At 43.1% G+C, this 27,609-nt stretch overlaps 9 protein-coding genes across 11 annotated transcripts; 8 read left to right on the top strand and 1 right to left on the bottom strand.

Annotated features, from left to right (window-relative positions):
• Positions 1-2,753: 2,753 nt before the first annotated feature.
• On the top strand, positions 2,754-4,123 carry LOC6588732 (mitochondrial uncoupling protein 4C). Its single transcript, XM_002014209.2, has one exon. The coding sequence runs from the start codon at positions 2,755-2,757 to the stop codon at positions 3,760-3,762; it is 1,008 nt and encodes a 335-aa protein (XP_002014245.1). The 5' UTR covers position 2,754; the 3' UTR covers positions 3,763-4,123.
• Positions 4,124-4,146: 23 nt separating this feature from the next.
• LOC6588733 (mitochondrial uncoupling protein 4C) lies at positions 4,147-5,330 on the top strand. Its single transcript, XM_026988648.1, has 2 exons — positions 4,147-4,863; positions 4,921-5,330. The coding sequence occupies exons 1-2, from the start codon at positions 4,209-4,211 to the stop codon at positions 5,274-5,276; spliced, it is 1,011 nt and encodes a 336-aa protein (XP_026844449.1). The 5' UTR covers positions 4,147-4,208; the 3' UTR covers positions 5,277-5,330.
• Positions 5,331-5,763: 433 nt separating this feature from the next.
• LOC6588734 (mitochondrial uncoupling protein 4C) lies at positions 5,764-7,013 on the top strand. The gene is made up of 2 exons (XM_002014211.2): positions 5,764-6,535; positions 6,593-7,013. Exons 1-2 carry the CDS (start codon positions 5,881-5,883, stop codon positions 6,946-6,948), a joined length of 1,011 nt encoding a protein of 336 aa, XP_002014247.1. The 5' UTR covers positions 5,764-5,880; the 3' UTR covers positions 6,949-7,013.
• A 1,978-nt stretch (positions 7,014-8,991) lies between these two features.
• Positions 8,992-12,012, top strand: LOC6588735 (formin-like protein 20). 3 transcript variants are annotated; one of them, XM_002014212.2, is made up of 2 exons: positions 8,992-9,078; positions 9,157-12,012. In XM_002014212.2, the coding sequence occupies exon 2, from the start codon at positions 9,221-9,223 to the stop codon at positions 12,008-12,010; it is 2,790 nt and encodes a 929-aa protein (XP_002014248.1). In that variant the 5' UTR covers positions 8,992-9,078; positions 9,157-9,220; the 3' UTR covers positions 12,011-12,012. The 3 variants fall into 3 exon arrangements, with proteins under 3 accessions (XP_002014248.1, XP_026844489.1, XP_026844490.1); XM_026988688.1 differs by having other exon boundaries at positions 9,151-12,012; XM_026988689.1 differs by having other exon boundaries at positions 8,997-9,068; positions 9,151-12,012.
• Positions 12,013-13,696: 1,684 nt separating this feature from the next.
• Positions 13,697-15,075, top strand: LOC6588778 (extensin). Its single transcript, XM_002014213.2, has one exon. The coding sequence runs from the start codon at positions 13,726-13,728 to the stop codon at positions 15,016-15,018; it is 1,293 nt and encodes a 430-aa protein (XP_002014249.1). The 5' UTR covers positions 13,697-13,725; the 3' UTR covers positions 15,019-15,075.
• A 5,885-nt stretch (positions 15,076-20,960) lies between these two features.
• Positions 20,961-21,586, top strand: LOC6588779 (vitelline membrane protein Vm26Aa). The gene has a single exon (XM_002014214.2). The coding sequence runs from the start codon at positions 21,022-21,024 to the stop codon at positions 21,463-21,465; it is 444 nt and encodes a 147-aa protein (XP_002014250.1). The 5' UTR covers positions 20,961-21,021; the 3' UTR covers positions 21,466-21,586.
• A 1,797-nt stretch (positions 21,587-23,383) lies between these two features.
• LOC6588780 (zinc finger X-linked protein ZXDB) lies at positions 23,384-24,074 on the top strand. The gene has a single exon (XM_002014215.2). The coding sequence runs from the start codon at positions 23,399-23,401 to the stop codon at positions 24,026-24,028; it is 630 nt and encodes a 209-aa protein (XP_002014251.1). The 5' UTR covers positions 23,384-23,398; the 3' UTR covers positions 24,029-24,074.
• Positions 24,075-24,908: 834 nt separating this feature from the next.
• LOC6588781 (vitelline membrane protein Vm26Ab) lies at positions 24,909-25,564 on the bottom strand. Its single transcript, XM_026988856.1, has one exon. The coding sequence runs from the start codon at positions 25,505-25,507 to the stop codon at positions 24,974-24,976; it is 534 nt and encodes a 177-aa protein (XP_026844657.1). The 5' UTR covers positions 25,508-25,564; the 3' UTR covers positions 24,909-24,973.
• Positions 25,565-26,399: 835 nt separating this feature from the next.
• LOC6588783 (transmembrane protein 138) lies at positions 26,400-27,314 on the top strand. Its single transcript, XM_002014218.2, has 3 exons — positions 26,400-26,627; positions 26,690-26,946; positions 27,008-27,314. The coding sequence occupies exons 1-3, from the start codon at positions 26,494-26,496 to the stop codon at positions 27,115-27,117; spliced, it is 501 nt and encodes a 166-aa protein (XP_002014254.1). The 5' UTR covers positions 26,400-26,493; the 3' UTR covers positions 27,118-27,314.
• Positions 27,315-27,609: the final 295 nt, after the last annotated feature.

Genomic DNA, 27,609 nt, shown 5'->3' with positions numbered 1-27,609 from the left:
AGGGTATCGATAGATTGGCGAACTTTTTGAGCTTTTATTGCTAATATTATCTAAAAAATTTATGATTCTTTGTGGCTATGAATTCCTTCGCATTCTTTTATTAATTTTCCAGGTCTGCTCAAGATACGGGTATCGTATAATCGCTAGATCTTTGAGCTCTTGAGGTGTTATTTCCAGGGCCTTAAAAATATGTGATTTATACTGGCTTTGATTGATTGGCATTGGATTGCACTGTCTATTTTTGGTATAGTCTTCTTCATTTTTAGGTCTACTTTCGATACGATTATCGTAAAATGGATAGATCATTGAACCTTACCATTGTTATCGCGTGAAAGAGTGAGAGTGAGAGAGTGAGAGAGAGAGAAAGAGTGAGAGAGAGAAAGAGTGAGAGAGAGAGAGAGAGAGAGAGAGAAAGAGAGAGAGAGAGAGAGAGAGAGAGAGAGAGAGAGAGAGAGAGAGAAGAGAGAGAGAGAGAGAGAGAGAGAGAGAGAAGAGAGAGAGAGAGAGAGAGAGAGAGAGAGAGAGAGAGAGAGAGTGAGAGAGAGTGAGAGAGAGAGTGAGAGAGAGTGAGAGAGTGAGAGAGAGATGGAGAGAGAGAGAGATGGAGAGTGAGAGAGATGGTGAGTGAGAGAGAGAGAGAGAGAGAGAGAGAGAGATGGAGAGAGAGAGAGAGAGAGAGAGAGATGGAGAGTGAGAGAGAGAGAGAGAGAGATATGGAGAGTGAGAGAAAGAGAGAGAGAGATGGTGAGTGAGAGAGAGAGTGAGAAAGAGTGAGAGACAGTGTGAGAGAGAAAGTGAGAAAGAGTGAAAAAGAGTGAGAGAGAGGGAGAGAGTGAGAAAGAGTGAGAGAGAGAGTGAGAAAGAGTGAGACAAAGTGAGAGAGAGTGAGGGAGAGATAGATAGAGAGAGAGTGAGAGAGCGATAGATAGATAGAGGGAGATAGAGGGAGAGACGAAGAGTGGGAGAGAGAGAGATGTATTGAGAGAAGAACCATTATTAGAGAATATTAACCGAAAAACCCTCCTGCCTACCTGCAACCCATGAGAATCGCATAGAAAGGCGGTGTTAACATGAAATGTTATTCAACAGTCTTCTGTTAGTCCGATGTTAAGATAATGCTTACTGTTAATGTCTTTATTACAGAGGAGTAACGCAGCAACACGCTTGCTTAGCTGCCGCCTATGAGAAGCGCATAGAAAGGCTATGTTAAAATACTTTAGCAATCGTTTGCTATTTTTATATTAAAAAAATACTGTTCAAATATACTGTTTGTGTTAATACGGAAAATCGAATGTTTCTCCATGATGTTATCGCTAGAATTAGCAATATGGATCTTTCTTTGTTGCTATATTGCCATTGTTCGTCCCCCTGTTTCTTACCTTTGCTTTCAGCTTCATAGATCAACAGATCATTGAACTCTTCGGTGTTGTTATCGCGCCAGAGTTTCAAAAATGTAAAATTCTCGTACTTTGTAGCTTTAATGGTTTTCTTTCAATTAATTTATAAGACATTGCTCTGCCCATTTTTGGGTCTATGCAAATTGTCAAGTTATTTTTATCGCTGCATAATCTAATATATTCAATGCGACACGCCTGACGCAAGTGCGCAATTATTTGGGGGTCAACAAATATTATAGTACATAAAACAGAGATATTTATTTATTAATTTTCTGTGAATTTTTCTGTGTGGGGGTCTCTCCAATTTTTGCAGCTGGCATTTCTTTCAGTAATTTTTTTATTTGTCGTTTTGACGCTGTGTCGGCATCCTCATCCTCCGCCGCAAAAAACATTGACCCAAATTGTATTTTGTAAATGTGTGAAAATATGTACAGATATTTTTCTGAATGTGCTCATCCGCGGCTGTTCATCTTTCACTTTCGCTTTCTCAATAGCTCCCTCTTCTTTTTTTCTCCTCTTTATTTTAGCTGCTATTTTTGGAGAAAATCAAAATGATTCAAAGAAAGAGCTGGCTGGCTGCTTCCCCGTCTCGACAACTTTTTATCAGCAGTACAATTAATCATATATTATTATTGTAACTTTTTTGAGTGGCCTTTGGCTTCCCCCACAGCCCCTCGCGATGCTCTCTCTCGCTTTCTGTAATTTGAGGCGCGTGTTGTTTTTATTTCCATGTCTAACGGACAAATTCAAATCGGCTGGGCCGCGGGGCAGCGAGCGGAGCGGACGAGAGATTGATTCATTTAATAAAATATGCTAATGTTAGTCGTAGTCTCTCTACGATTTCCCAGACGATACAGAAATGCTTTCGTTATTTCTATGCTTGGGTCGTTAGAGTGCTTCAAACGTGATTTTTGAAGGTTTCGCAGAGCATTAGGGTATGGAGGGTTCCACGTATGCCACATCTTTTGCTCAAAACTCTTAAATAAAGCTCTGAAATCATGTATGAACCAATATCAAGGCATCCACCAAGAATCGTTGTGTTAATCATAGAATTTCTGGCAACCAATGGATTGATTCTTCAAAATACAAACTCGAATGAATGACAGCCTCGGTTATTATTGTGATAATTATTGAGAATGTTTCCTATCTGTCCTCTGTTGCTCTCTAGTGTGTTCCCTTTTTGGGGCCAAACGTATTTTATCTCGAAAAGGGAAATTTTAAGCAAATGTTTACTAAATTTTCGAAGTTTTTCCCATCCCAGATTGCTTTTAAAACACTAGACAAATTGTAGACATCATAACATAAAGTCTAGTAAATTATAGTTTATATCGAAATAAATTTTAAGTATCTTTCAAGAATGGACAAGGATCCTCAAAAACACTCTATATTAAAGTCCAATAAAATGGACAGACGACCACAATTGCCGCCAGTGAATGTCGCCGAACCGCTGACGGTTCGATCGGTCCTCCAACTGTATTTTAACACCTTTCTGGGCGCCAATTTCGCCGAGTCTTTTGTGTTTCCATTGGACGTGGCCAAGACCCGGATGCAGGTGGAGGGCGAGGAGGCCAAGAAGACGGGCGCCAAGGTACCCAATGCCTTGGCCACACTCAAAAGTATGGTCAAGAACGAGGGACCCAAGACGCTCTATGCTGGATTTTCGGCCATGGTGGCCCGGAATTTGATCTTCAACTCGATGAGGGTTGTGCTATACGATGTCTTTCGGCGGCAGTTCATTCGCGTGGACGAAAACAAGAAGGAAACCCTGTCCGTATCCTCGGCCCTGATGTGCGGCTTCGTCGCCGGTTGCATTGCCCAGGCCTTGGCCAATCCCTTTGACATCGTAAAGGTGCGCATGCAGACGGAGGGCCGTCGCCGCCAGTTGGGCCACAAGCCTCGGGTCAGCAATATGTTCAACGCCTTCACGGGCATCTATCGCGAGGGTGGCCTCCCCAGCATGTGGAGGGGCATAACTCCAAGCTGCCTGCGCGCCTGCCTTATGACCGCCGGCGATGTGGGCACCTACGATCTGAGCAAGCGTTTCTTCAAAAATCTACTCGAGCTGGACGATGGCCTTAGGCTGCGATTCCTCTCCTCCATGTGCGCTGGTCTGGCGGCCAGTGTGCTCAGCAATCCCGCCGATGTGATCAAATCCCGAGTAATGAATCAACAAACGGATGCAGCGGGCAAGAATCTCACCTACAAGAACTCCATGGATTGTCTAGTGAAAACTGTCAGAGAGGAGGGGATTCTAACGTTGTACAAGGGCCTGCTCCCCTGCTGGTTCCGCCTGGGTCCGTTCTCGATACTGTTCTGGTTATCAGTGGAGTTTTTGAGAGATTTGGAGGGACAAACGGGGTTCTAATTACTCCGGTAGCTCTCTAGGAACTACGGTAAATCATTGGACAAAAAATATGATCTTAAGAGGTGTAACAGAGTATCACAGATCATCATCTTCAGTGGAATTTAGATGAAGTTAGAGAATCGTTCGCAGTGGATCTCTGCGTGTACGGTTTCTAACATTTTATTTGTAAATTCAATGCTCTTAGAAAAGTGTCTTCAAAGATGATAGACCCCAGGGGAAAAGAGGATCTTTATTTACTGGGATAGTAGAATTTAGAGGATCATCTGCAGAGGATCCGTGTGTTTGTTTTCCATACATTTTCTCATCAAAATCGTATATGTAATACTCATAGAAAAAGTCTCCCCATAAAAATATAATGGATTTATTCAACATAAAACTCGTAATTTGAAATTATTGTCATTAAAAGTTGCCATATAGTTTATATATTTCGAAAAATCACTCCAAATATGACCCGTGAGGATGCCGTCCAGAATTATATTCGCCATAAATATCTCTCACCGACCATTTGCTATTTGGACAATGGCAAGACTCAGCCTTTCAGTGGCCTGTTTGCCCTGTACATCAACACCTTTTTGGGTGCCACAAATGCAGAGTTCTTCACGTATCCTATGGATGTCACCAAGACGCGACTGCATTTGCAGGGAGAGGCGGCGGAGAAGTCGGGACGGGGTAAGCCCCGGCTCGGAATGATGGGCACTGCTCTGGGCATGGCACGGGAGGAGGGTCTGAGCGGTCTCTATGCCGGATTGTCCGCCATGATCATCAGGAATCTCTTCTTCAATGGCTTGCGTGTGGTATTTTATGACTGCCTTCGCTCGAGATTGGCCTATCTGGATCCTGGCAGCGGCAAGGAGGTTCTGACAGTGTCCCGTGGATTTGGTGCAGGTTGCCTGGCAGGGTGTGCTGCTCAGTTTATAGCCAATCCTCTGGACGTTGTCAAAATTCGCATGCAAATGGAGGGCAGACGCAGGGCTCTTGGACATCCGGCGCGAGTGAGCAATGTCAGGCAGGCCCTGGGGAATGCCTACCAGCATGGCGGCTTCCGGTCGTTGTGGAAGGGCTGTGGCCCCAGCTGTGCACGCGCCATGCTAATGACAGCTGGTAAGTGTACTGAGATCTCTGACTATATCAGATACTATATTCTTTCTTAATCTCCAGGGGACACAGCCTGCTACGATCTAAGCAAACGTCACTTCATGGCCTGGCTACAATGGCCAGATGACCTTTTCATTCAATTTCTTTCGTCCATTTCTGCTGGTTTTGCGGCAAGTGCTTTGAGCACCCCCACGGATGTGGTCAAGTCGAGGATTATGAATCAGCCGACCGATGAGACGGGCAAAGGTTTGCACTATAAGAACGCCTTCGACTGCTATTTAAAGCTCATCACCCAAGAGGGTCCCACGGCCATGTACAAGGGCTTTATACCCTGTTGGATGCGCATAGGTCCTTGGTCGGTGGTATTTTGGGTTACCTTTGAGAACCTCAGAAAGTTGCAGGGACAAACGGGGTTTTGAGATGTACGAAATCATGGAAAATTTTAACAAAATTAAATGTTCTCTAAAAATAGACATAAATTTTATAAAGTATACCTATGACGAAAGTTTGAATGGGTTCTGTGGGAAATGATTTTGGAATACAGGGAGAACTTAAAAGGATGAAAATATCTCAGATTTATCAAGCTTTTTCTCATAACTCTATCAAGCATCTGTCGTTGATCAATTTATAATCTATCAGTTATGAATCATTGATCTATCATCAATTTATCAAGAGTCTATTATTTTTCCATCATATATCTATTTAAGGATCCATCGTAGACCTATCATGAACCGCCCGTTCGTGTGGGAATTGTTGGTATTTTTGGCATTGGATCTAAGAACAAAACGAGCATTGATTAATCCATTTATGAGATATTCCAATTGACCTATTCTTTCCTCATTCTAGATATATTATTTCTTCAACAGAAAACTCTTAATTTGAAATCATTGTCATTAAAAGTTGTCATATAAAATTTTATTTCGAAATTCCTGTTCAAGTATGGCCCGTCCCTGCTAATACTCGTGAAGTATCTGGTCATTGCAGATTCATCGTCTTGCGACCAAAAAAAAATAATACAAAATTATGGCCCGTGAGGATGCACCCCAGAATTATATCCGTCATAAATATCTCTCACCGACCATTTGCTATTTGGACAATGGCAAGACTCAGCCTTTCAGTGGCCTGTTTGCCCTGTACATCAACACCTTTTTGGGTGCCACAAATGCAGAGTTCTTCACGTATCCTATGGATGTCACCAAGACCCGCCTGCATTTGCAGGGAGAGGCGGCGGAGAAGTTAGGACAGGGTAAACTCCGGCGCGGAATGCTGGGCACTGTTCTGGGTATTTCACGGGAGGAGGGTCTGAGCGGTCTCTATGCTGGATTGTCCGCTATGATCATCAGGAATCTCTTCTTCAATGGTTTGCGTATGGTGTTCTATGACTGCCTTCGCTCGAGATGGGCCTATGTGGATCCTGGCAGTGGCAAGGACGTTCTGACAGTGTCCCGTGGATTTGGAGCTGGTTGCCTGGCAGGGTGTGCTGCTCAGTTTATAGCCAATCCTCTGGACGTAGTCAAAATTCGCATGCAAATGGAGGGCAGACGCAGGGCTCTTGGACATCCGGCGCGAGTGAGCAATGTCAGGCAGGCCCTGGGGGATGCCTACCAGCATGGCGGCTTGCGATCGTTGTGGAAGGGCTGTGGCCCCAGCTGTGCACGCGCCATGCTAATGACAGCTGGTAAGTGTACTGAGATCTCTAACTATTTCAGATACTGTATTCTTTCTTAATCTCCAGGGGACACAGCCTGCTACGATCTGAGCAAACGTCATTTCATGGCATGGCTACAATGGCCAGATGGTCTTTTTATTCAATTTCTATCGTCCATTACTGCGGGTTTTGCGGCAAGTGCTTTGAGCACCCCCACGGATGTGGTCAAGTCGAGGATTATGAATCAGCCGACCGATAAGACCGGCAAAGGTCTCCACTATAAGAACGCCTTCGACTGCTATTTAAAGCTCATCACCCAAGAGGGTCCCACGGCCATGTACAAGGGCTTTATACCCTGTTGGATGCGCATAGGTCCTTGGTCGGTGGTATTTTGGGTTACCTTTGAGAACCTCAGAAAGTTGCAGGGACAAACGGGTTTTTGAGATGTACGAAATCAGGGAATATTTGAACAAAATTAACAACATTTCTATAAAAATTTAAATAAATTGTTTAAAGTCTACCTAAATGACGGATGTTTGTATGGGTTCTGCGGGCAATGATTTTGGTATACATGGAGAACCTAAAAGGATGAAAATATCCCGTATTTATATATCTTCATCATATATCTATTTAAGGATCCATCGTAGATCTATCATGAGCCGCCTGATCGTGTGGGAACTGTTGGTATTTTTTTTGGAATTGGACCTAAGAACAAAACGATCATTGATTAATCCATTAATGAGATATTCCATTTGACATATTCTTTCCTCATTCTAAGTATATTTTCTCTGAATCTTCGTCCGGGTGTTCAGGGGATTACATCCTCAGTTAAGTGACTCTTACGTGACTTTCTTTCCCGAAATATAACTTCATAAACAGCTTAAAATATACTTAAATTCATTCTTTTTAATCAGTGTTTGTCTTTTCTCAGATATAGGTACTTTTTGTATAGAAAATTCACACGCGGGTAAAGCCCAGTGAAAAAATACCCAAAATATTGGTTATATGATTCGATTTGCAAGCAAGAACCATCGTTAACCTAGTTCCTATGTATAAAAGAACTTTCTGATAAGCTGCAAAAGGTAGATTGGTAGATAGAGGTGGTCGGTGCTCCGACCACACCCTTGTCTACGGCGGCGGCGCTTAACCTAATTATTAATAAATGATAATGTGCCTTGAATGTAGACCACATAATGATGACGTTGTGTCCCTGTCGTGCTGGCTGCCTGCCTGCCTGTCGAAATATGTTTTACAGCGTTGCAGCAGCAACCCCCTGATGGAAAACATGGGTGCGGTTCCGCTTTCCTGAGGGAGCCACTCAGTCTATTGCCTCCGTCTCTCCCACCACGTAGGTGAGTAAGTGGCAAATGTCTGACATAATGCGTAAATCCTCCTCACGGAAACCCTTACCCACTTCAAAGGTCTTTAGCACTTTTGTTAAATGAATGTAGGAATGAATGACGGAAATGTGGGGTTCATTTCAAGTTATTTTCCTGAAACACACACGCATGGGTAATTGTTCTTTCATTAGTCATCAGAGGAGGGTTCTCTTTAAGTATATGGGGTTAAAGGGGGTTCCGTGTGTGGTTCCATTTGTATAGGGGTCTCATGTGGGGTTCGGTTTATAGAGCTGCACGCTCCACGTGACTCTTTCGTGTTGTGGTTTCTCTCTCTCTCTCTGTCTATAGGATTTTATGGGTCAGGTCAGTTACAACGAATTGGAATCTAACACCCGCTGACCCAATGACCAATTTATCGGCTAATAGCTAATGTTCAACACCATGCAAACATTTTGCTGAAACCCCGAGAGGTTGTTTTTGCTGGTAGAACTCTCTTCTGCTGACGTTGTAGATCTCTACTGTTGTTGAGGCGATGGCAATCGGTGGAGCAGTTTGTTGAACTGCCAACACAAGCGAAATCGTAATGCGAGGATCAGCTGAAATTAGTGGTTAAAAAATGTATTTGGGCTTAAGGAATGGCTAATGCTCTAATGGGAGAGGATATAGAGAGAATCTGGTGAAAATAATGCTTGGATGAAGAGATTGTTTAAGAAGAATTGGTTAGTGATCTATTCGCTGGGACACGGGAAAGAACCCTTAGATCATTAGCGAGAAACAGCTGAAAAGCTGATGGAAAGTGGAAAGAATTATGCTAGAATGAATCGAATTTTCATGAGAAACTAGTACTGGATAGGCAAAATAATCATCTAGAATTCCCAGTCCCTTGAAACCCTATCCTAAAAGAACCCTATCCCCCTTTTAGCCATACAGAAGATTTGTTAAATAAATGATAGAGTTTCAAAGATCATCTAAAATCAATAACCAACCACAAAACTGCCCAAATTTGCATAGAACTTTCTTTAATGAAAGCGTATGGCCATTTCCATTTGAAAACCCTCTCGATCAGGTCGACGTTGCATTCGTTTTTATTCCGTCATGTGATTTGCAAGCGAATGAAACTCCAATTACGAGTACCAGTGCAATAAACCAGCAAAATTTCTGCTACCCCAAAAAGAAGGAGAGAAGGAGAAGATTGGGAAAGACACTACGAAGAACTCTGTTGGGTAAGACGTGGTGGGTGTATTTCTCTGGATGAAGAAGTGGGAATAGAGACAGATTCTAGCAATTGACAAACTTTTATTCCAGATATAGAGGAGAGCTCCAGAGTATATAAAAGAGGTCTCGAACAGAAGCGGAAGTTAGTAAGCGGAAGAAAATGGATAAATATTCACAGTGCTGGAAGATTTGGCTGTGGCTTTGGATGGCCTTTGCCCTTTATGGTGTTTCAGCAAGTGAGGATCGGACCATCAGGCTTCCTGCAGCTGATGAGCCGTCTCTTGGCTTTTCTGGAGCTAAGGATCTGGCCTTACCCATCTCCGTGGCTTCTGCAGTCGTAGATCTAAAGAAGAAACCTCCAGTGGATCTACTCCATCGATCCAAGAGAACTCTGACCACCATCTGCGTGGAGATCAAGCCAAGTGGACCGCTGGAGGAGCCCTACTACATGTGCAAGGGCGAGAATTTCGGAACTGAGAACAAACAAAGTTGCGTGGAATTCAAGCCAGGTGGCGCCCAGGGCGAGCTCTACTACATGTGCAAGGGCAACGATTTTGCCAGTGGAAATGATCAGGGGATACCAGCGAATCAGCCCTCCCAATTTGGGTTTCCTTCCCAGAAGCAGGCGCCACCAGCTGTGGCACCTGGCTATCAACAACAAGCTGCACCGATTGCCCATACCTTTCCATCGTTTCCCGCCTTTGGAGGCGGGTTATTTCCAAACCAACAGCAGTACGAGGAACCCAGGAGGGAAACGCCAACGACGACATATCAGGAGCAGCGTCCGAATCAACAGGGGCCCGAAAATCCCCAGCAGCAGCCCTACAACGCTCAGCAGAAACTCCCAAATCCTCAGCAGCCGCCACAATATCCGCAAGAGCAGCCCTACAAGCCCCAACAGCAGCCCCAAAATGCTCCTCAGCAGCAGCTCCAATATCCAGAGTACACTCCTCAACAGCCCCACCAGCCCCATCAGCAATTTGGATACTCTGGCGGCACCATGGCTCCCACTCCGGCTGCATCTCCTGCGCAGTCATATGGCCTGCCAGCAGTTCCTCGCCCAAATCCAGGCAGCCCGCCAGCACTTCAATACGGAGCTCCTGCAGGCCCAGGCCCAACGGCCACGACCACTGCATATCATCCTGCAGCAGCTCAGAAGTCGGCGGCAGCTGCAAAACCAACGCAGGGCCAGCAGCAGTCGATTCCCTCGTACGAAACTCCAGTGGTAGGAAGTCGTCATCAACCTGGATTGGATGGGGATGTGGTGGGGATGCCCAGAGTGGGTTTCCAACCGGAGGAATTCAGACAGCAGTACCGCGGTTCCATGGGAGAGCCACCGATGCAGCAGCAGGAGCTGGCAGAGCCACAAATGGTTTGGTTACCTCCTTCGCCAGTGGCTGAGCAACTCGATGATCCCGTAATGAGAAGCTTTTACAAGAGCCTGGCTCCACAACCAACAGTAAGGGCAGAAGGAGTAACAGTAGGAGCAGCACCACCAACAGTAGGAGCACCACCACCACCGCTGAGGCCACCACATCTCAGCAAAACGCAACCTGTACCTCCCTTGGAACCTTTAGTGGGTCAAAGCTATCAGCCATCCTACGGCCAATACCCGGAATCTCAGGCTCCGCCAACATTGCCACCGCCTCCGCCTGCATATTCCCGACCAGAAGTGCCTGCATCCACCTTGGAACCATCACCAATTGGCTACAATTCCTACTGCAATGGATGCAATGTTCCGTCCATACCCCGGCAATGTCCAGCGGAGACTGGAGTCAGCTACAGCACAATATGTCCCAGTTTTCAGCCTGTTATTATAGCCATGCCCTGCTACGAACAGCAGCCCACGCATTATCTGGCCGTGCCAAATATTGTGCCAAACGGAGGCAGGATTCCGAGCACGTATGGGAATGAGATGCCTGGTGGGAGTCCCTATGGATCGTCATTTGGTATGCATCAACAGGTGGGCAGCCCATACGGAGCGAATCAGCAGGTGGGCAGCCCCTTCGGAGCGAATCAGCAGGTAGGAAGTCCTTTTGGAATCGCAACACAGATTGGACGTCCTTTTGGACCAAATCAACAGGTTGGCAGTCCTTTTGGTCAAAATCAACAGGTTGGCAGTCCTTTTGGAGCAAATCAACAGGTTGGCAGTCCTTTTGGAACTAATCAACAGGTTGGCAGTCCTTTTGGAACGAATCAACAGATGGGTAGCCCCTTCGGCAATCCACCTCAGGTGGGCAGTCCCTTCGGAAATGCTCCACAATCTGGCAGCCCCTTCGGAATGGCACCACAGATGGGTAATAATCCCGGATTCAACATGAATATGGGCGCACAAGTGGGCAGCCCTTTTGTTCCGAACGGCCCCCAAGTGGGTGCTGGCTTCGGAATGGGTCTGAGCCCGTTTGGCCCATTCGGAAGCCTGAATCCGTTTAATCCGTTCAACAGAATTCTGGGCGCTGCAGCTCCCACAACACCACAGCCCCAAAAGAATGGATTCCAGCGCATTTTCAAGTTTGACAGCTCCTCGACAACAACAGAGGCACCATCCCTGGGCTCAACTGTTCAGCAATCCACGGAAAAGTCGGGAAAACTGAACTTTTCCAGCAGCACACCGACGGCAGCTCCGAGCTCTGCTTCATCGGAGCCTAGCTTGGGGGCTTCCCTCGCGGGCCCTGCCGAAGAGGATGAACACGAGGAGGATGATGAGGGAGAAGACGAAGACCATATGGGGACCACAACTGCATCCACAAGTGAAGCTGATACTTCGGTCGGCGCCTCCCTCGAGGTTATACCCTTGGGGAAGCTCACTGCCAAGGACCTCATGAACAAGGCCGAGGAGAGTCTCAAGACGGACGACGAGAATCCATTGAAGAACGAAAAGCGCAAACGCCACAATTCCCGAGCCAACAAGGGGATTAACCAGAAGCGAAAATATCTCCAGCAACTGTAGAATTTTACTGCATTTTTCTATGAATAAAAAATTTAATTTATAAATCATGGAGTTTCCATTTTCAAGAGGGTTTTTATTTCCTTTCAAGCTTTATCTTTGCGTGGATCTAAACTGGAGGCACATCGGACTTTCGTGCCCCATAACTTGATGTAGAATATAATGATGGCACGTAAATATTTCGCTTTAATTAAAAGGAAATTTTCTGAAGGCTGAAGTGGGTTTTTCCTTGGGAATGTTCTGGAGAGAATATTTAGGTAATATTTATAGCAATGTTCTAGAATTTTGTTCTTTAATGGAGTTTTAGGAGCAAGCCCAAAGACAGGATTGTAATTATAGCCTATACCAAACAAAAATTCTTCAACGATAGATAGGAAGTTGGGGAGAGACTTAGGGATTTTTAGGATATGGAAGGAAGACTTCAAGATTAAAGAGTAAATATTTTTCTTGATGTATGTATAATATATGTATACCTTTCCATCTACCTATGCGTTGTATATCTTATTCCTTATACCTAAAAATATCCCATATATTTCCTTGACCTTAATCATAAACTCATATAATCATCCACTCACATCCACAACATATTACTTTTGTAAATAGCTATTTCCCACTCGCATGTCTGTCCATCAGGCACCGAAAATGTTTAACAAAAGGCCGGTGGATGAATAAGCCAATGGCCTGGCCACTTAAGGAAGTATTTCATAAAGCCACCAGATAATACTTATTCGCAGTGTATAATGTATGTTTATCTTTCTGGCTTTTTTCGATATACGTATACTTCCGTTTTGCTATGGCTATGGCTATGCCTCATGGCTTATGGCTTATGGCGGTGGCTCGCCCGTTTATGGCTTACCGACAGCTACGCTCCACGGATCAAACAGGAACCAAACCCCAGCTCCAGCTGGCGATTAGCAATTTCGAGCACGTAACAGAACAATTTAAATAAACCATAAAGAAAAAGTAAAGTAAAGAAAAGGAAAATAAATGAAAATACAAGTAAATACTCGTAATGCTTAGAGTCAATGCACTGCAGAAACTCTTGAATGTGAGCAAGAGGTTGTTGGATCTTGACTCGAGTCTGGGCTTGGGATTGGGAACGGGAACGGGAACACTGATGGAGCACAGCTGTGTGTCTCGCATTGGAGGGGGCTTTGGCTTCTATTATTAAGTGGGTTACACTTTTCGGCGGCTTGCGAAATATGAGATATACAAGGGAACTTCCTCATGCCAATCGTACCCAAATTTTCTACAAAAAGTATGCAAAGGTAATACGAAATATCAGATGCTCTAAGAGGCAATACAAACTAAAGAAAAAAACTTTGTAAGCTGTGTAATAAGACATCTAAATATATAAAAGATATATCTACAAATTTAGAGTATAAAAGGTTTAATAAGATAGATTCTTGTCCCTGAATTTCTGTTTATCTGATAGGGACTGTTTATTGATAAGATATCCTTGGTTTTATGGAGCATTTTCTCAAAGTCTAAGAAGAGAATATCCATTCCTTCATTTGCCTTTACCGCTCACAAGTCTACCATTCAAACAGATAGACCCTCACTGGAGGGCAGGGCATCCTCTACTGCTGACCTTGCAATAATATGCCCTGCAGTTCTACCTCTCTCCGAATGGAATCGTACCCGCTGGCACTAGTTGCAGTTGACAGTTCGCGACGCGAGGTTAAAGTTACACTCGGGGGCTTCCAAATCGAATCAAAATGTTGAGGAGATCAACTATTCTAGTGGTGCTCTGCTGTGCCCTAAGCCTCTCCAGGGGGATTCAGGAGTTGGATACCATTCCATCCAATAGGATTGCTGGTCCAGGCGAACCCATGTACTATCTGATGGCAGATGCCGGCTCATCGGTGGGTCCCAACGATGCACTGAAGCGCACAAATCGCTCGCTTCTCAAATGGTGGGACGATCTTTTCCGTCAAAACAATTGTTGCAACAACAACAACAATGTGCTGTATCCACCTCTGGCCCCTGTGGCACCTGTTGTCCAACCGCAAACGAATTGCAATGGCAATGGCCTGCAGTTGCAGGATCTGGATCCCTTTAAGCAAATGAAATTGTTTAAGAAGATCCCCGATCTATTTGGCAATCCGATCGGAAATTGTGGGGGACTGTGCGGTGGCAATTGCGGACAGCCGGCGTTGCAGCCGCAGGTAAACTATTTGGCGCCTCAGCCAACTCCTGGTTATGGTGGGGATGATTATGCCAAGCCGAATCCTGAGTATAATGGTCCTGGCGACGGCGATGCGGGCTATGTGGCTCCAGTGGTGGCTCCTCCGGTTACGTATGATGCTCCAGCGCCACCGCCCTCCAGCTATGAGGCGCCTGCTCCTAGCTATGTTGATCCCGCTCCCCCTGCCCCCGTCTACGATGCTCCTGCACCTCCTGCTCCTAGCTATGAAGCTCCTACTCCCAGCTACGAACAGCCTGCCCCCGCACCAGAGTCCTATAGCAAAGTGGATGACTATTCCCCGCCTGCCAGCACTTATCCGGTCGCACAACCACCGCAGATTGTCTATCAACCCATCATCTATGTCTCTGCACCACCAGCATCCAGGACAGACGTTGCCACAAAGGTGCAAGTAGATGAACAGAGCTACAACAATCAGCCAGCAGCTCCTGTCTATGAGGCGCCAGCGGCTCCTGTCTATGAAGCGCCACTGGCTCCTGTCTATGAAGCCCCACCAGCCGCATACGCACCACCGCCGCCGCCACAACCTTCTGCCACGCCCTGCGGTAGTTATCTGCCCCTTTGGGGCGTTCCTGTCTATAACTATGGGGCGCAAGCAGCGGCTCCTCCTGCACCACCTGCATACGCCCCTGCGCCAGTGGCACCTCCGGCCTATGCACCTGCCCCTCAATCACCTGGCTATGCCACGCCCAGCTGTGAGACGCCCATACGACTCTCGTTGATCGATCAACCGTATCGCGTGGCACCAGAACTCTTTGAAGAATACAACTATCGTCTAGGTTTGGCCGCACAGAATCGATTATAGTCCATAGATCTCTATTTCCTGACAATCCTGTAAATAAAATGCATCTAACGATTTGTGGATTGATTGGTTATACTTCATTTTTTTAGAGGGGGGAGGAATGGCATTGGCAATTGCTAAGGGAACAATTGTTGATCAAATATGTGGCATAGATATGTCATGTAGGCTTATTTGCTGTGAGATATGTTTTGTGGAGTGATTATTGATTGATTTATTAGCTTTAGAAGACTGTTCATAGCTCGACATGATTATTGATTGATGAATTATTGTCTAAAGAGATTGATTGGTTCTTTTGAATGATCATATATTTATTTCTTTTAGTTAAAGAACATTTCGTCATAGAAAAATGTATCTTAAAACTTAAGGCATGGTCTTAAGAATCTCTATTGCTTTTACTTATACAAGATTTAGCAATACAAAAACATGCTTATCTTTTTGAAATCGCCAGAAAACTCTTAAAAGTTTGTATATTTTATTTAATCTTTTATTTTGTTATCTTTAGCAATTTGTACATATACAGAACGATTTGTTATTCCAAATGGAATCAGCATTCGTTTGCACTTTCATATCCGTTCACTTACTATCGTCATCATATCAATTTTTATATGAAGTAGAGACGATTTGGGGGTTCCATTAGGGGAAGTACTTCTCTATTGGATAAGAAATTATGTTGTATACGTGGATGGGAATCATATGAATCTTCGAGCCCTTCCAAGGGTGCGGACCCCAAGAACTCAATGGATTGACTTTTCTGCTGATTTCAGCCAAAATTAATGTTTGTGTATCACACCATAGGTGCCCAAAGACTTTAGATCTACTACCCAAGCACTCCGAGGAGTCTTAAGAAAACTAAGTAAGTAAGTACTACATATATACTTTTTATATTGGACATATATATTTATACTTATATAATGTATTCTCATTTTCAAGACAGAAATAATAGTAGATAGTCGTCGTAATATTATTTTTAGATCTTGAAGTCTTTTCTGATGCTTAAGTATTATCAAAATATAACCTTTATGAACAAACAACAGAAGAGAAAATATGCTTCAATTCGTTGGAAATATATGTATTTAAGGCCATGGTAGTGTAATTTTCTCTTGGTTTCTCAGATATATGTTTATTTTCTGTTTGGTTTTCCAGATACACATTTATTTGTACACTCGTTTCCCCTGCCTACGAACGATCACCGGATCGGCGTATCTGCAAAACCGATCCATAGCCGTCGAGTGTTTGTACAGTTGTGTGCAAGCGAGCAGCGATTTCCGTTCGACTTATCAACATGTGGCATACCACGGATCGACTGAAAGTATGTGGCAGCAGCTATCGCATGTGTGGAAGAATATGATCGGGGGAAAAAACCCGGGAGTAAGTCAGTTGGTCGCTTGCCTGCCCCGCCTCTTGGTGTTCTGTTGCTTTGTTTTCATTTTCAAATTCGAATTCCAGAACAAATTGCACAAAAGATAAACAGCAGAGAGTTTCCTTCTTCATGCGGGGCGTCAGGGCGGGTTCTGTGAAATGTGATAATAACAGAGAGATAGACCCAACCCAGCCCACTCCCCATCCCATCCCGCATGACCATGACCATGACCAAGTGAAAGTGAGTGCAGCCTCGCCTCGCCTTCTTCTGATTCCCAGCAGTTCCCCAACTACTGCTGGTCATCGTCCATGACACCACTCCGCTGTCTCTGCCTCAACTTTGCATGTGGCACGCACGCACTTCTCTTCTTTCGTCCAACCATCATCACTTGGCAGCGCCTTGCCCCCGTGTGTACGCGGATGCATGACGCGATGATAGTTTACATAATCTCTGGTCTAATCGCTTGTTGAGTGAGCGAGAAATATGGTTAATAAATTAGCCACGGGGCATGTCTATGTTGTAATCTTTGTGGCAGAGTCACAGATCAAGTAGCATGTGCGAAAGGAGTTGCAAGATTGGTCAAGAAAGTAGCACGAGAGTGGAGAGATCATTAAATATGGGCATTAAGTGATCTGTAAGGGTAATTGTAAAGTCTTAAAAAAAATTAAGTGTTTCAAATAGGATAAGGCATTAAATTGGAATAAATATATAATAAATCAGTTTTCTGGAATAATTTTTCTTTCTAAAGAAAATACATCCCATAAATAACAGAATAAAAAGTATTCTTAAACGTGGAAAAACAAAAAAGATATTTAGTGGTTTTCAATGCAAATAACAGAATTTTATAAATTTATAATTAATTGTACAGAGAATTAAAAGAAAAGAAAAAGAAGTTTCGAAATTCCAGGTTTCATAAAGTAAAAATTTCTCCATTGAAAGAATGGGAAGCAAAATCTGAAAGTCTGGTACTTGACTTTATTTCGCCTTTATCGAAGAAGATAAACCCTATCAAAATTGAAAATTTCCTCAGAAAAATATCTTGATTGTCTTTTAAAAATTACGAGAATTCCCTCTCTACTTTAAACCCAGCCAAAATGATCAATCACAATCAATTACCCAACCAATTACAAGCATATTCGAGTACATAATTATATTTTAACTCTGGATTAAGCGATCAACCATCAAAGAACCGTTTCTGTTTACATCAGAAAGATCAGGGGGAAACATGAGTTGGAAAAACTACCCCACACAGATTTTCTCAGAACTCAAAAGTCGGGCGCCGCCGTCGAGCTGTCGAGCATAATTGAGTGGAGATGGGGATCCCAAGTGCCATGATCATAAAAATTTAACAGAACATAAACAACAAAACGCAGAAACATCTATCTCTCTATGGTAGTATCTTCATGTTGTATCTTTCTCTTGAGTTGCGGAGGCCTGAGGGCTGTTTCACTGGCAACCACATGCGGGGGCTCCTCAAAAATAGCGCCAATGCTGCTTTAAAGTGAGGATCTTGCTGGATATAGCGAATTCTTGTACCCTATAAATGATAAGGGGTTTACAGATATTGGACGAGAAATTAATTTCAAATATACTTAAAGTTTAATGTACAATCTGTAAATCTTTATCTGTAGAAGAAATCAAAAAGATCCTCTTACAGAAACATTCTTCAGGGTGGACGTTTCAAATTGAGGTTACAATATATTTTAGTGTGAGATCTTCTTTTGCATGAAAAACTACTGCTATAGTGGCTTTCTTCTCAAGAAAATTATAAGCAATTATGAAAGTGTTTATTAATGGCTAATTCTCTTGCTAATACCATCTGTTCCCTATTTTAAATTGGATTTTACATGGCTTTATAATTTTCATTTGATATACTGAAAGATCCCTTTAAATAATTGCCTTACAACTCTATTAAAAAGTGTATTATTTTATTTCGTTATACCATATCCAAAAATCCTCTCCCATGTGCCAGGCGAGGCGTTGAACTGTGTGAGTGACGAACCCCAAGAGGGGACTCCGATCAGCCGTCTGTCTGCCTCATATTCGTATTTGTGAAGTGAGTGTTGTGGTGCTCTGTGGCTCTGGTGACTCGATCTTCGAGTGGTTTGCCACTGTGGGGGGGTCTTCTACATATTTATACACGAATATATATAAATTGCCTTCTGTATATATTTTGAGATACATTTTTTGGGGAACATTTTCATTTGGTTTATATTTAATTTTCGTTTGTGCATTCTTGAATTTTTATATATAATTTTCGTTTATTTATGCGGCATTTGCTATACGTAATAAATTTCCAACCCATTCCGTCGTGATATGTGGGTCGTTGGCATTTGATTGCATTTTCAATTGGCTTCTAGAGGAGAAAGTGTGGGAGCATTGGAGGAGTATTTCCCAAGAGAAAATGCATTGAAAACTCAAAATCTAATTACAGCACTCAAGTTGAGAGCTTAATCTGTCTAGGAAACTGCCAAGAAACTCTTCCAAAATCGTTCGTATGCATCAGAATTGGGTACAAGTGAAGCTTATGAACAGACAATATTTCTGTGTGATTTTCTGCTAAAGAAGCAATACATAAAACGATGGTTAGTTTGGGCTCTTAAGTTGAGCATGAAGTGCCACGCTCTCAATATAAGAAAATTTATACTTCAATTCAAAGTGATCGATCTATGCTTAAGTTTCTTACAAGTCCTTGCATAAGTTTTGGCTAATCCTTAAAAAATACTACCGTTTCCAAAGTTATGTTAAGTTATCTTAAGAAATAAAGGAGTTTATCCCGCAAAGACCTTGGTTTTTAGCTTTTCTAATGACAGCTATACGATATAGTAATGGAATATTTTCAAATTTGACTTTTATATGTAATTTCTGAACCAAAAATCTCCCATACCATTTGGCCGGCAAGAGTTTGAGTTCGAGTCCGAGCTCATAGCTTATTTATTAGCTCTGGAAAAAGAATTTAAAAATATAATAATAATGCATAAAATAAAATTCGTACAAATAAAAAAAAAATTGTTAAAATAAACATTTGATGCCACTTAAGGAGAGAAACAAAGGGAGGTAAGAGCTTTTAGCTTTCAGCAATCAGATCAATACGCACCTTCCGGCTGATTCGGCCTAAAAAAAACCTCTCAGATCACCTTGGCTTTCAGCCCTTAGTGCTTTTGTTTACGCGTTATATTGTGTTGACATATTTTTGGCATTTTTAGGTGCTTTGTGCATTCAAAAGAGATTTTAGATGAACGAGATGAAGGGCCGGTGGGCTGTTTTCATCAATTGCAGTGCAGCCTCTGCTCTTGCCGTTTCTTCCGCTTTCGTTCTTCTCAAACGCGCTCGACGTCGTTGTTGTTTGTAGTGAAAATTGGTTCGAGCGTGTTTGTTATCTAACTCCATCGCATTCCCGCCTCGTGGTTCGTTTCTTCCGCCAGCTCCGTCGCGTAAATCATATCATCCGTAATCCTGCGTCTATCTTAATTGCGCTGTGAGCAAAGCTGTGGGCGCAACTTCTCCACGTGGGGGACTGCTTCTTCTTCGGTGAACACCTGTTTGCGTTCCCCTTTCGCGGGCTTTCGTAGTTGTTGTATTGCAAATGCGTTTGCGTTGTTGTTTTAGTGCAAATTGGTTCGATTTGACCAGTGTAATTTTTAGTTTCTTCCGGTAATCCTTCGTCCATCGTATTTTTGCTTGTGGGCAAATGTCTGGCTCTCTGTTTGCCTCGTGGAACAACCCTTCGCCTTGATAGAGCCTTATTTTTTTCCGTGCCTTCGTAGTTGTTGTTGTTGTAAAAGTATGAGTGCAGTTCGAGCCTGCTTGTCCAACCTCTCGCCCACAACTTCGGTTCGCGCTTCGGTTCGTGTGTGTGTCAAACCGACTTTGGGGTGCTCTCGAACCAAAGAGAGAGCAAAACCAATAAAGTAAACAAAGAAGTGAGTAATGAACATGTATTTGAATTAAATAGGGTACACAAGATTCACCTTTCCATAGCTTTAGAGTTCTCTCTGTGATCGCTTCGAACAGAATTGATTTCAAAGAGAACTGAACATTTATGCTCTTTGCAACTGGGATAAATTGTATATTTTATCTTGCTAGAGAGCATTTGAATAGAATTCAATGAATATTTCTATCAATTATTTAGCCCTTATATAAATACCATTATTATAATAATTATACAAAGTCCCAAAAAATCGATGACATGTGTTCTACTTTTTACAGAACAAGTACTTAAGATTTCACAACATTTGTGGCTTGTAACCAGGCCACATACTTGTACCGTACCCCCCCCCCCCCCGCTCCCTCTCTTACTCCCACCCACTCCCCCGTTGTGCTGTGTAGCAGAATTTCGGAAATGTTTGTACATTTTCGCCAACCTAAACGTTCTTTTCGTAAAAATAATGACCCCAAAAAGCTGAAAGTCAGCGGTATATATTATTGTGGAGCATTGGAGCTGATGGAGCAGAAAAATACTCTAAGAAGAGAAGTGAAAGAATTAGTTCAAGCCACTAACTGCCGACTAGACAAATTCCAATGGCTATATAAACTAGGGAATCGGTGGAGAATATCATCAGTCACCTTTGGTCACTTCCAACAGCTCCAACCAGCCTTTCTTCAGCTTCCAGCTTCAATCTTCAGTCACCAAATCTTCAATCAAGATGAACTCCTTTGTGTGCTTCGCTCTCATCGCCCTGGCTGCCACCTCCGCTCTGGCCACGCCCACCAATGTTGGATCTTCTGCCAACGCCGGCTCCACCGTCTCTCTGGCCTCCCAGGATGGCGAGGTTGAGGGCATCACCAACCAGGGCTATGGAGACCTGACCCGTCTGCGCAAGTCCGCCTACGGCGGCAGCTCCGGCGGCGGCAGCTATGGTGGATCCAGCATCCCTGCCCCACCCTGCCCCAAGAACTACCTGTTCAGCTGCCAGCCCAATCTTGCCCCAGTGCCATGCAGCGCCCCAGCACCTAGCTACGGATCCGCTGGCGCCTACTCCTCGCCGGTGGCCACCTATGTGGCACCCAACTACGGCGTGCCCCAGCACCAGCAGCAGCTCTACAGCGCTGCCTATGTGCCCCAGCAGGCCTATGGCTACCATTACTAAGGATCGACCGGATTTCCACTAATGGAACACGATTACGACTGTCGGACGAAACACAAAAAACTTTGCTAGGTTTTCAGAAAATGTCAAAAAAAATATTTATTGCAAAAATTAAAATTACAAAAAAAAAACTTAAGAAAAAACGTGCATTTTTATTTATTTCTCTTATATCCCAGAAATTTAAGGAAATTTCAAAAATTATCGTCCCTGCAGTACTCGTAGTACCATCCAATCTTGAATTTGGATTTTCCTTATGTTTATTTTCTCCACCTGAATTCCATTAATTCTGAAGAATTTTTTCTTTGCTCTGAATATTAATTTAAGATCTTCATTTTATAAGCTTTAGGTGGAAATATTATCTATCTTTTTTACGTAATAGAGAACATATTATATTTTCTGATTTTTCTAATACTGTTTTTCGTATAAAAACGGATAACTTAAATATTTCATCCACAGTTTTATTGTGTGAAACATAAGCTATGTATATGTCTTGGGGATATAACTAAAATAACATGACTTTTACTGGAATAATATTGGTGTCAGCCATTTTTAAAGAAAGAAAATACTTCCTAAACTACCTGTAGCCACACTACCATTAGCCCCATTTTCTAATATTACTATCTATATTTTCAAATAAATAATTAGTTCCTACGGATTATACAACAATTAAGGGAATTATATTGATACAATTTAATACAAATTTGTTGACAGAGCAGTTTCGTATCAATAAAAAATTATATTAAATACAAAATACATGAAAAGTGGTAGAATTTCAATTGAAACCGAAACGTTAGATACTTTTTTAATTAAAAGAAATCAAAATCTAAGTACCTGCTTTCTAAAGTGTTTTCTGTGTTTAAAAGTGATGAAAACTTGTGCACATGACGTGTAATAATCATATATTGTAACAAATATGATCACACATGGATCTACGGGGCATCTTTGAACAACAAAATCCGTTTTTATGGATCTCAAAAGTTAGAAATACCTAAAGTGTGACCGAATGAAGTACATAAATATGAGTACCTCCAATGGTTACGAGTACTCTACCCAAATAGAGTATTAAATAATACATAAGCAAATTTATCATTAAATAATCCGCCACTAAGCATTTCCTACTTTTTTATCCAGAATTAAATGATTTTTAACCATTTTCGTGCGGGGTCTCTGAACCCCAAAAGTTAATGCTGCAAAAAATCACAAAAAATATACATTTTATGAACATATTTGGGATATTGCAACACATCCGCCGCACAATGCGCACAGACAGAGACGACGACCCAAATCCACGTGCAAGAGGCGGAAAACTGTGTAAGGTGGAAAGTGGAAAAGTGCAAACAGTTGAGGAAATACGATATCCCCATGCGAGATCCAATCAAACGGTTGAATGGACAGACGAGAGACGACAGACGCGACCCGACAACAAATGCAACAATTGCTGACCTTCGGGTTTCAGGTGGCACATAAGGTTTCGCGCCACAGAAAGATTTAAGAATAGTACGGCTTTGACCAGGGAATGATTAGGATGTGTACGCACCTTCTTATAGCAGGAGCTTGAATGCCCATGGAACTACTTTCCATCTTGAATCTTTAGCCTAAAATTGTGTCACATTTCTTCAGTTCTTTCCCCCTAGAAATGTGCCACAATTCTCGATCTTTAGCCTCTATTTCCCCCCCTAGAATTGTGCCACATTTCTCCATTCTTTCCACTCGAAATATGCCACCCACTAACCCCAATTTGAGGGATGGAATGTTGCATACTGGGTCTGGTGGGTACCTTGCCCCCGTTGTTGCAAATGTCTGTCTGTGTCTCTCGCTTTTCGCATGGCATTGCAGTTTCCCGGGAAAATTCATAAAAACCCACTGACCATCGCCCCAGTCGCTGGAGTCTCAGTTTACATCTCGCCGCAAGAGTAAATCCATCAGCAAACGGAGAATGTGGAAGTATCTGGTGCTCTTTGGGGGTCTCTGCCTCTTTGGCTGCAGTGTGGCACCGTGTCAGGGCTACACCACTCGCTGTGTGCGGAGCCTGCCCCTGCCGCTCTATCATTTCATACCCGTCCGCCTCTACACGCCGCAGACGCTGCTCGAGGGCCTGAATCACGAGGATCTGCAGCGGGAGCGACGACAGCAGCAGATCGTACAGGAGGTCATTCTGGAGAATAATTTTGGAGGCGGTTTTGGTGGTCCATCGTTCGGCCCTCCCCCATTCGGGCGTCCTCCGTTCGGAGGAGGAGGCTTTGGGCCCGGCAGATTCGGACCTGGTCGTGGCTTTGGCGGTGGTTTTGGTGGCTCCTTTGGCGGAGGCTTTGGCGGTTCATTTGCTCGTAGCTACAACCAGGAGGAAGAGAAGCTGCCAGTCCCACAATATAGTTCCCCTGCTACCCCAAGTGCTCCGGCGTACAGTGCTCCTGCTCCATGTGCTCCTCCTGCTGCTCCAAGTGCTCCTGCTCCTCCTGCTCCCAGTGGCATACCATCGCCGGAATGTCCAAAGAACTATGTGTTCTCCTGTGAGGCGGTCATCAAGCCCGTTCCCTGTGCTGCTTCCAGCTCTTGTGGTTATTGAGAGAAACAAAGGACTGACTAATAAAACAAGAGATGTTAACGACAAATTGTGAGGATTTATATTGGAAATTTTGGGTTTTTTTTTGGTAGTGGGGCATAGATCTATGGAGTCTGAGATCTTTTGATATACAATCTAGAGATATCATTTTTCGTACCTAATAGAATTTTAGGTAGAAAATATTTATTAAAGGTGAAATTCTAATTATCTTAAGAAAAAGAGCTGTGAAAGAAGGAATTTCAATGCTTTTTAATCGAAAACATAGATGTTTTACATAGCTCGATATCTAAAAACAATAATATGTCAATGGAATGAATATCTTTGATTTCAAAAATTGTCTGTATAGATATTTATATAGATTATCGATTCCACATGATTTATCAATTCATAGACAGATTTTTTCATTCATTGGTTGGAAATCTTCTCTAGAAAATCTAGATTTGATGATAGAAAACAATTAGCTGTAGATTCCTTTCAAATAAAAATCTTTGTATACGGGTAAAATCTCTGAAAAAGATCGAGAAAATAGGTATACACTTCTTAAGAAAATATATAAGATCCCCGAAAAGTATCTTCAGTCAGTTTCAGATCGATTAGCTTTTCATTGATAGTGGAAAGTCTTTCCAAAAATATGTGCATACATATGTATATTCGATTATAGCCATAGATTTCATTCAATTAAGATTTTCTTTTTGGGATAGAAACTTCAGAAAAATATCTTTAAACGATCTATATATGTATCTGTTCCACCAGAATATAACTGTTCTGAAGATCGTAGAAAGATACGAAGATTTCTAAAAAGTATGCAATCAGTAGATATGTAAAATATGAGATTCTTCTCAGATCTACCATACACACGTAAAAGAATTAACACACAAAAATGGTTCTTATAAACGTTTCACTTTATTCAGAGATGGGTTCAGGATGTTATTTTTCGTGGGGGAGTCCTTACAAGAATTCCCTGACGTAAGGCACCGCATATTGTGGCACATACTGCGAGTAGGCGCCAGCGGAGCCATACGATGGAGCTGGGGCCGAGCAGGGGACGGGCTGCAGGGAGGGCTGGCAGCTGAACAGATAGTTCTTGGGGCATGGCGGCGATGGGATGCCTGCGGGGGCAGCATACGACGGGGCGGCGGGTGCAGCGGGTGCGGAGTACGATGGAGCAGCGGGTGCGGCGTACGATGGAGCAGCGGGTGCGGAGTACGATGGAGCAGCGGGTGCGGCGTACGATGGAGCAGCGGGTGCGGAGTACGATGGAGCAGCGGGTGCGGAGTACGACGGAGCAGCGGGTGCGGAGTACGACGGAGCAGCCGCCGGGGCGCCATAGCCACCACCATAGGCGGCCCTCGACACACGGATATTCTCCGCCAACGGTGCCGGGATGAGGATGCCCTGCGTCGGCTGCAGCTGAATGGTTTCCCCGGCAACGGCGCCCACAACGGCGGCAATGAGGAGGATGTTACCAATATTGAAAGCCATCTTTAGGAGTGTCTTCGGGAGCTGCTGTCTGTCTTTGCTTTGCGAACGAAGCAGGTTGACTGTTGGCCAAGTTCGCTGCTGGAACGAACTTTATAGCCCTCATTGGAAAACTGCAGACATGGAAAAACTGCAAATGGAAGCAGCAGTAGTCCGCTGCGACGGTCCCAAAATGCTGACAATCCCAGAACTAAAGTTCTAGTCTGAAGTTCTCCTCGATTCGCTGTGGAGGTAACACTTTGATTCCACATACAACATCATTTTAGCGATGATCTATTACTGGTTGCTGGTGGCTTGGATGACCTTAAATCTGATGGATGGCTGTACGGTGGGGGCTTCCGCATCGATGGCACAGTTTCTGGAGCGACCCCATGAGGCGGCGGAGCAGAGTTGGTCGTATCTTTTGCCCACAAACTTTTATTCGGAGATCAACCAGCAGTATTATAGGAGATTTCGGAGGAGAGCGAACCTTAAGAAGAATTTTCCAATGCCATACAGATGGTATCCCTTTGAATATGCAAGATATATATGAATAAACCATGGAATATAAGATATTTATATGAAAAATCGGTGAAAGGGAGATTTAATATGAAAATAAACCGTGAATAACATAAACATTTTGTTTGAAAATAATGAATAATAGAATAATTTGTATTTAATGCCTTTAATGCGAAAAATATATGAAATAGCCCTTGAAAATTTAAGATCTCCTATTAAAATATAGTAAAATAAAGTAAAGATAATAAAATGTGAGTGTTTTCATTCTTATAACGGTATTTTGGAACGATTACCAACACTAATCGCGTATCGATAAACGATTGCAAGGCAGAACACAGCGCATGACCGCTAGGGGGCCACCGTTTGACGTCACTACAGTCGAAGGACAACAGAAGCAAACAAACCCCCAGGACAACCAAAAGGCTTGACATTTAGTAAGCCTACTCTAAAAAGGAACAAACAAACGATTAAGGATATTTAAGGACCAAAAGATGAAGCTCACACGCGGACGTTACACGTATCTTTTGATGGCCCAAATGGCACTACTCGCTGGAGATTTGTTCTTCAATGCCTTTGGGGCATCGCTGGCCAGGAATCATCTACAGACATCCATATTTTTCTTTGTGTGAGTAAAACAGAGCAGTAAAACAGAACGTTTTCTTTAATGAAAGACGTTCCCTCCTGCAGCACCCAAGATGCATTGATTATTGTCGAGTATTTACTCTTCACTTTGGCCCTGCATTCGACGTGTGTCTATCAAGTGGGAGCCTCGCATATAATTCTGAGGAATTGCAAGCTCTTTTTGGGAAGCATTACCATATATTTTCTGCTCTCGGCGTCACAGCATTTCTGGATCGTCTATCAGAGTCGATTGTCGGTGGCAGAGAATCAGAATCAGGAATGGCCTTTGGGTCTCTATGCATTGGCTGTCATCCATCGAATAAGTGAGTTCAAGGATTTCCCTTAAAGGACAGCAATAGCTGATGGGTTTTCTCCCTCTTTCAGTGTCGGTTTTCTATTATTATAGCTCCAAATCGACGGCTTTGACAATGGCAGATCCCCGCTACAAGGAGGAACATCTTGATTGGATTGCAGAGCAATTGGGGGATAAGTAAAGCGATTAATCAAAAGATAATAGAAAATGTAAAAAGATAGATAATGGAAAATGGGAGAAGATTGAGTGAAAAATCAGGATAAGTATTTGGAGTGCACAAAGAAGCAAGAAGTTCAGAGCAAAAATTGTGATGAAAATGCGCATACTTTATGTAATTAATGTATATATAAATGAATATTAAACTTATTTACAATTTAATAATATACAAATTAAAATGTTTTTTAATATTCCAGAAATTTTAAATATTTTTACCAATTTCTTATAAAATAAATTTTGATACCCGTGCCGCCATCTGTTGTTTGGTGGCTTCTACTACATGCGTGTGTACATTTCATGTAGAGTAAATGTAGAAGCCGGGAGCAAGGGATCTTTTTGGGACCATTTCTAGGGGACTCGAAGTGCAACATCTCTAAACATTTTATTCGAATGGGGAGTCTTTCTTCAAACTATTTGATCTGAAAACTGGTAATATATCCAACCCAGAAGTCAGATA

Source organism: Drosophila persimilis, unplaced genomic scaffold (genome assembly GCF_003286085.1).
Source record: "Drosophila persimilis strain 14011-0111.01,24,50 unplaced genomic scaffold, DperRS2 tig00000191-arrow-pilon, whole genome shotgun sequence".
In the NCBI taxonomy this organism is placed as follows: domain Eukaryota; kingdom Metazoa; phylum Arthropoda; class Insecta; order Diptera; family Drosophilidae; genus Drosophila; species Drosophila persimilis.
Note: the sequence above shows the minus strand (reverse complement) of the source record. Positions and strands in the feature narration are given on the sequence as shown.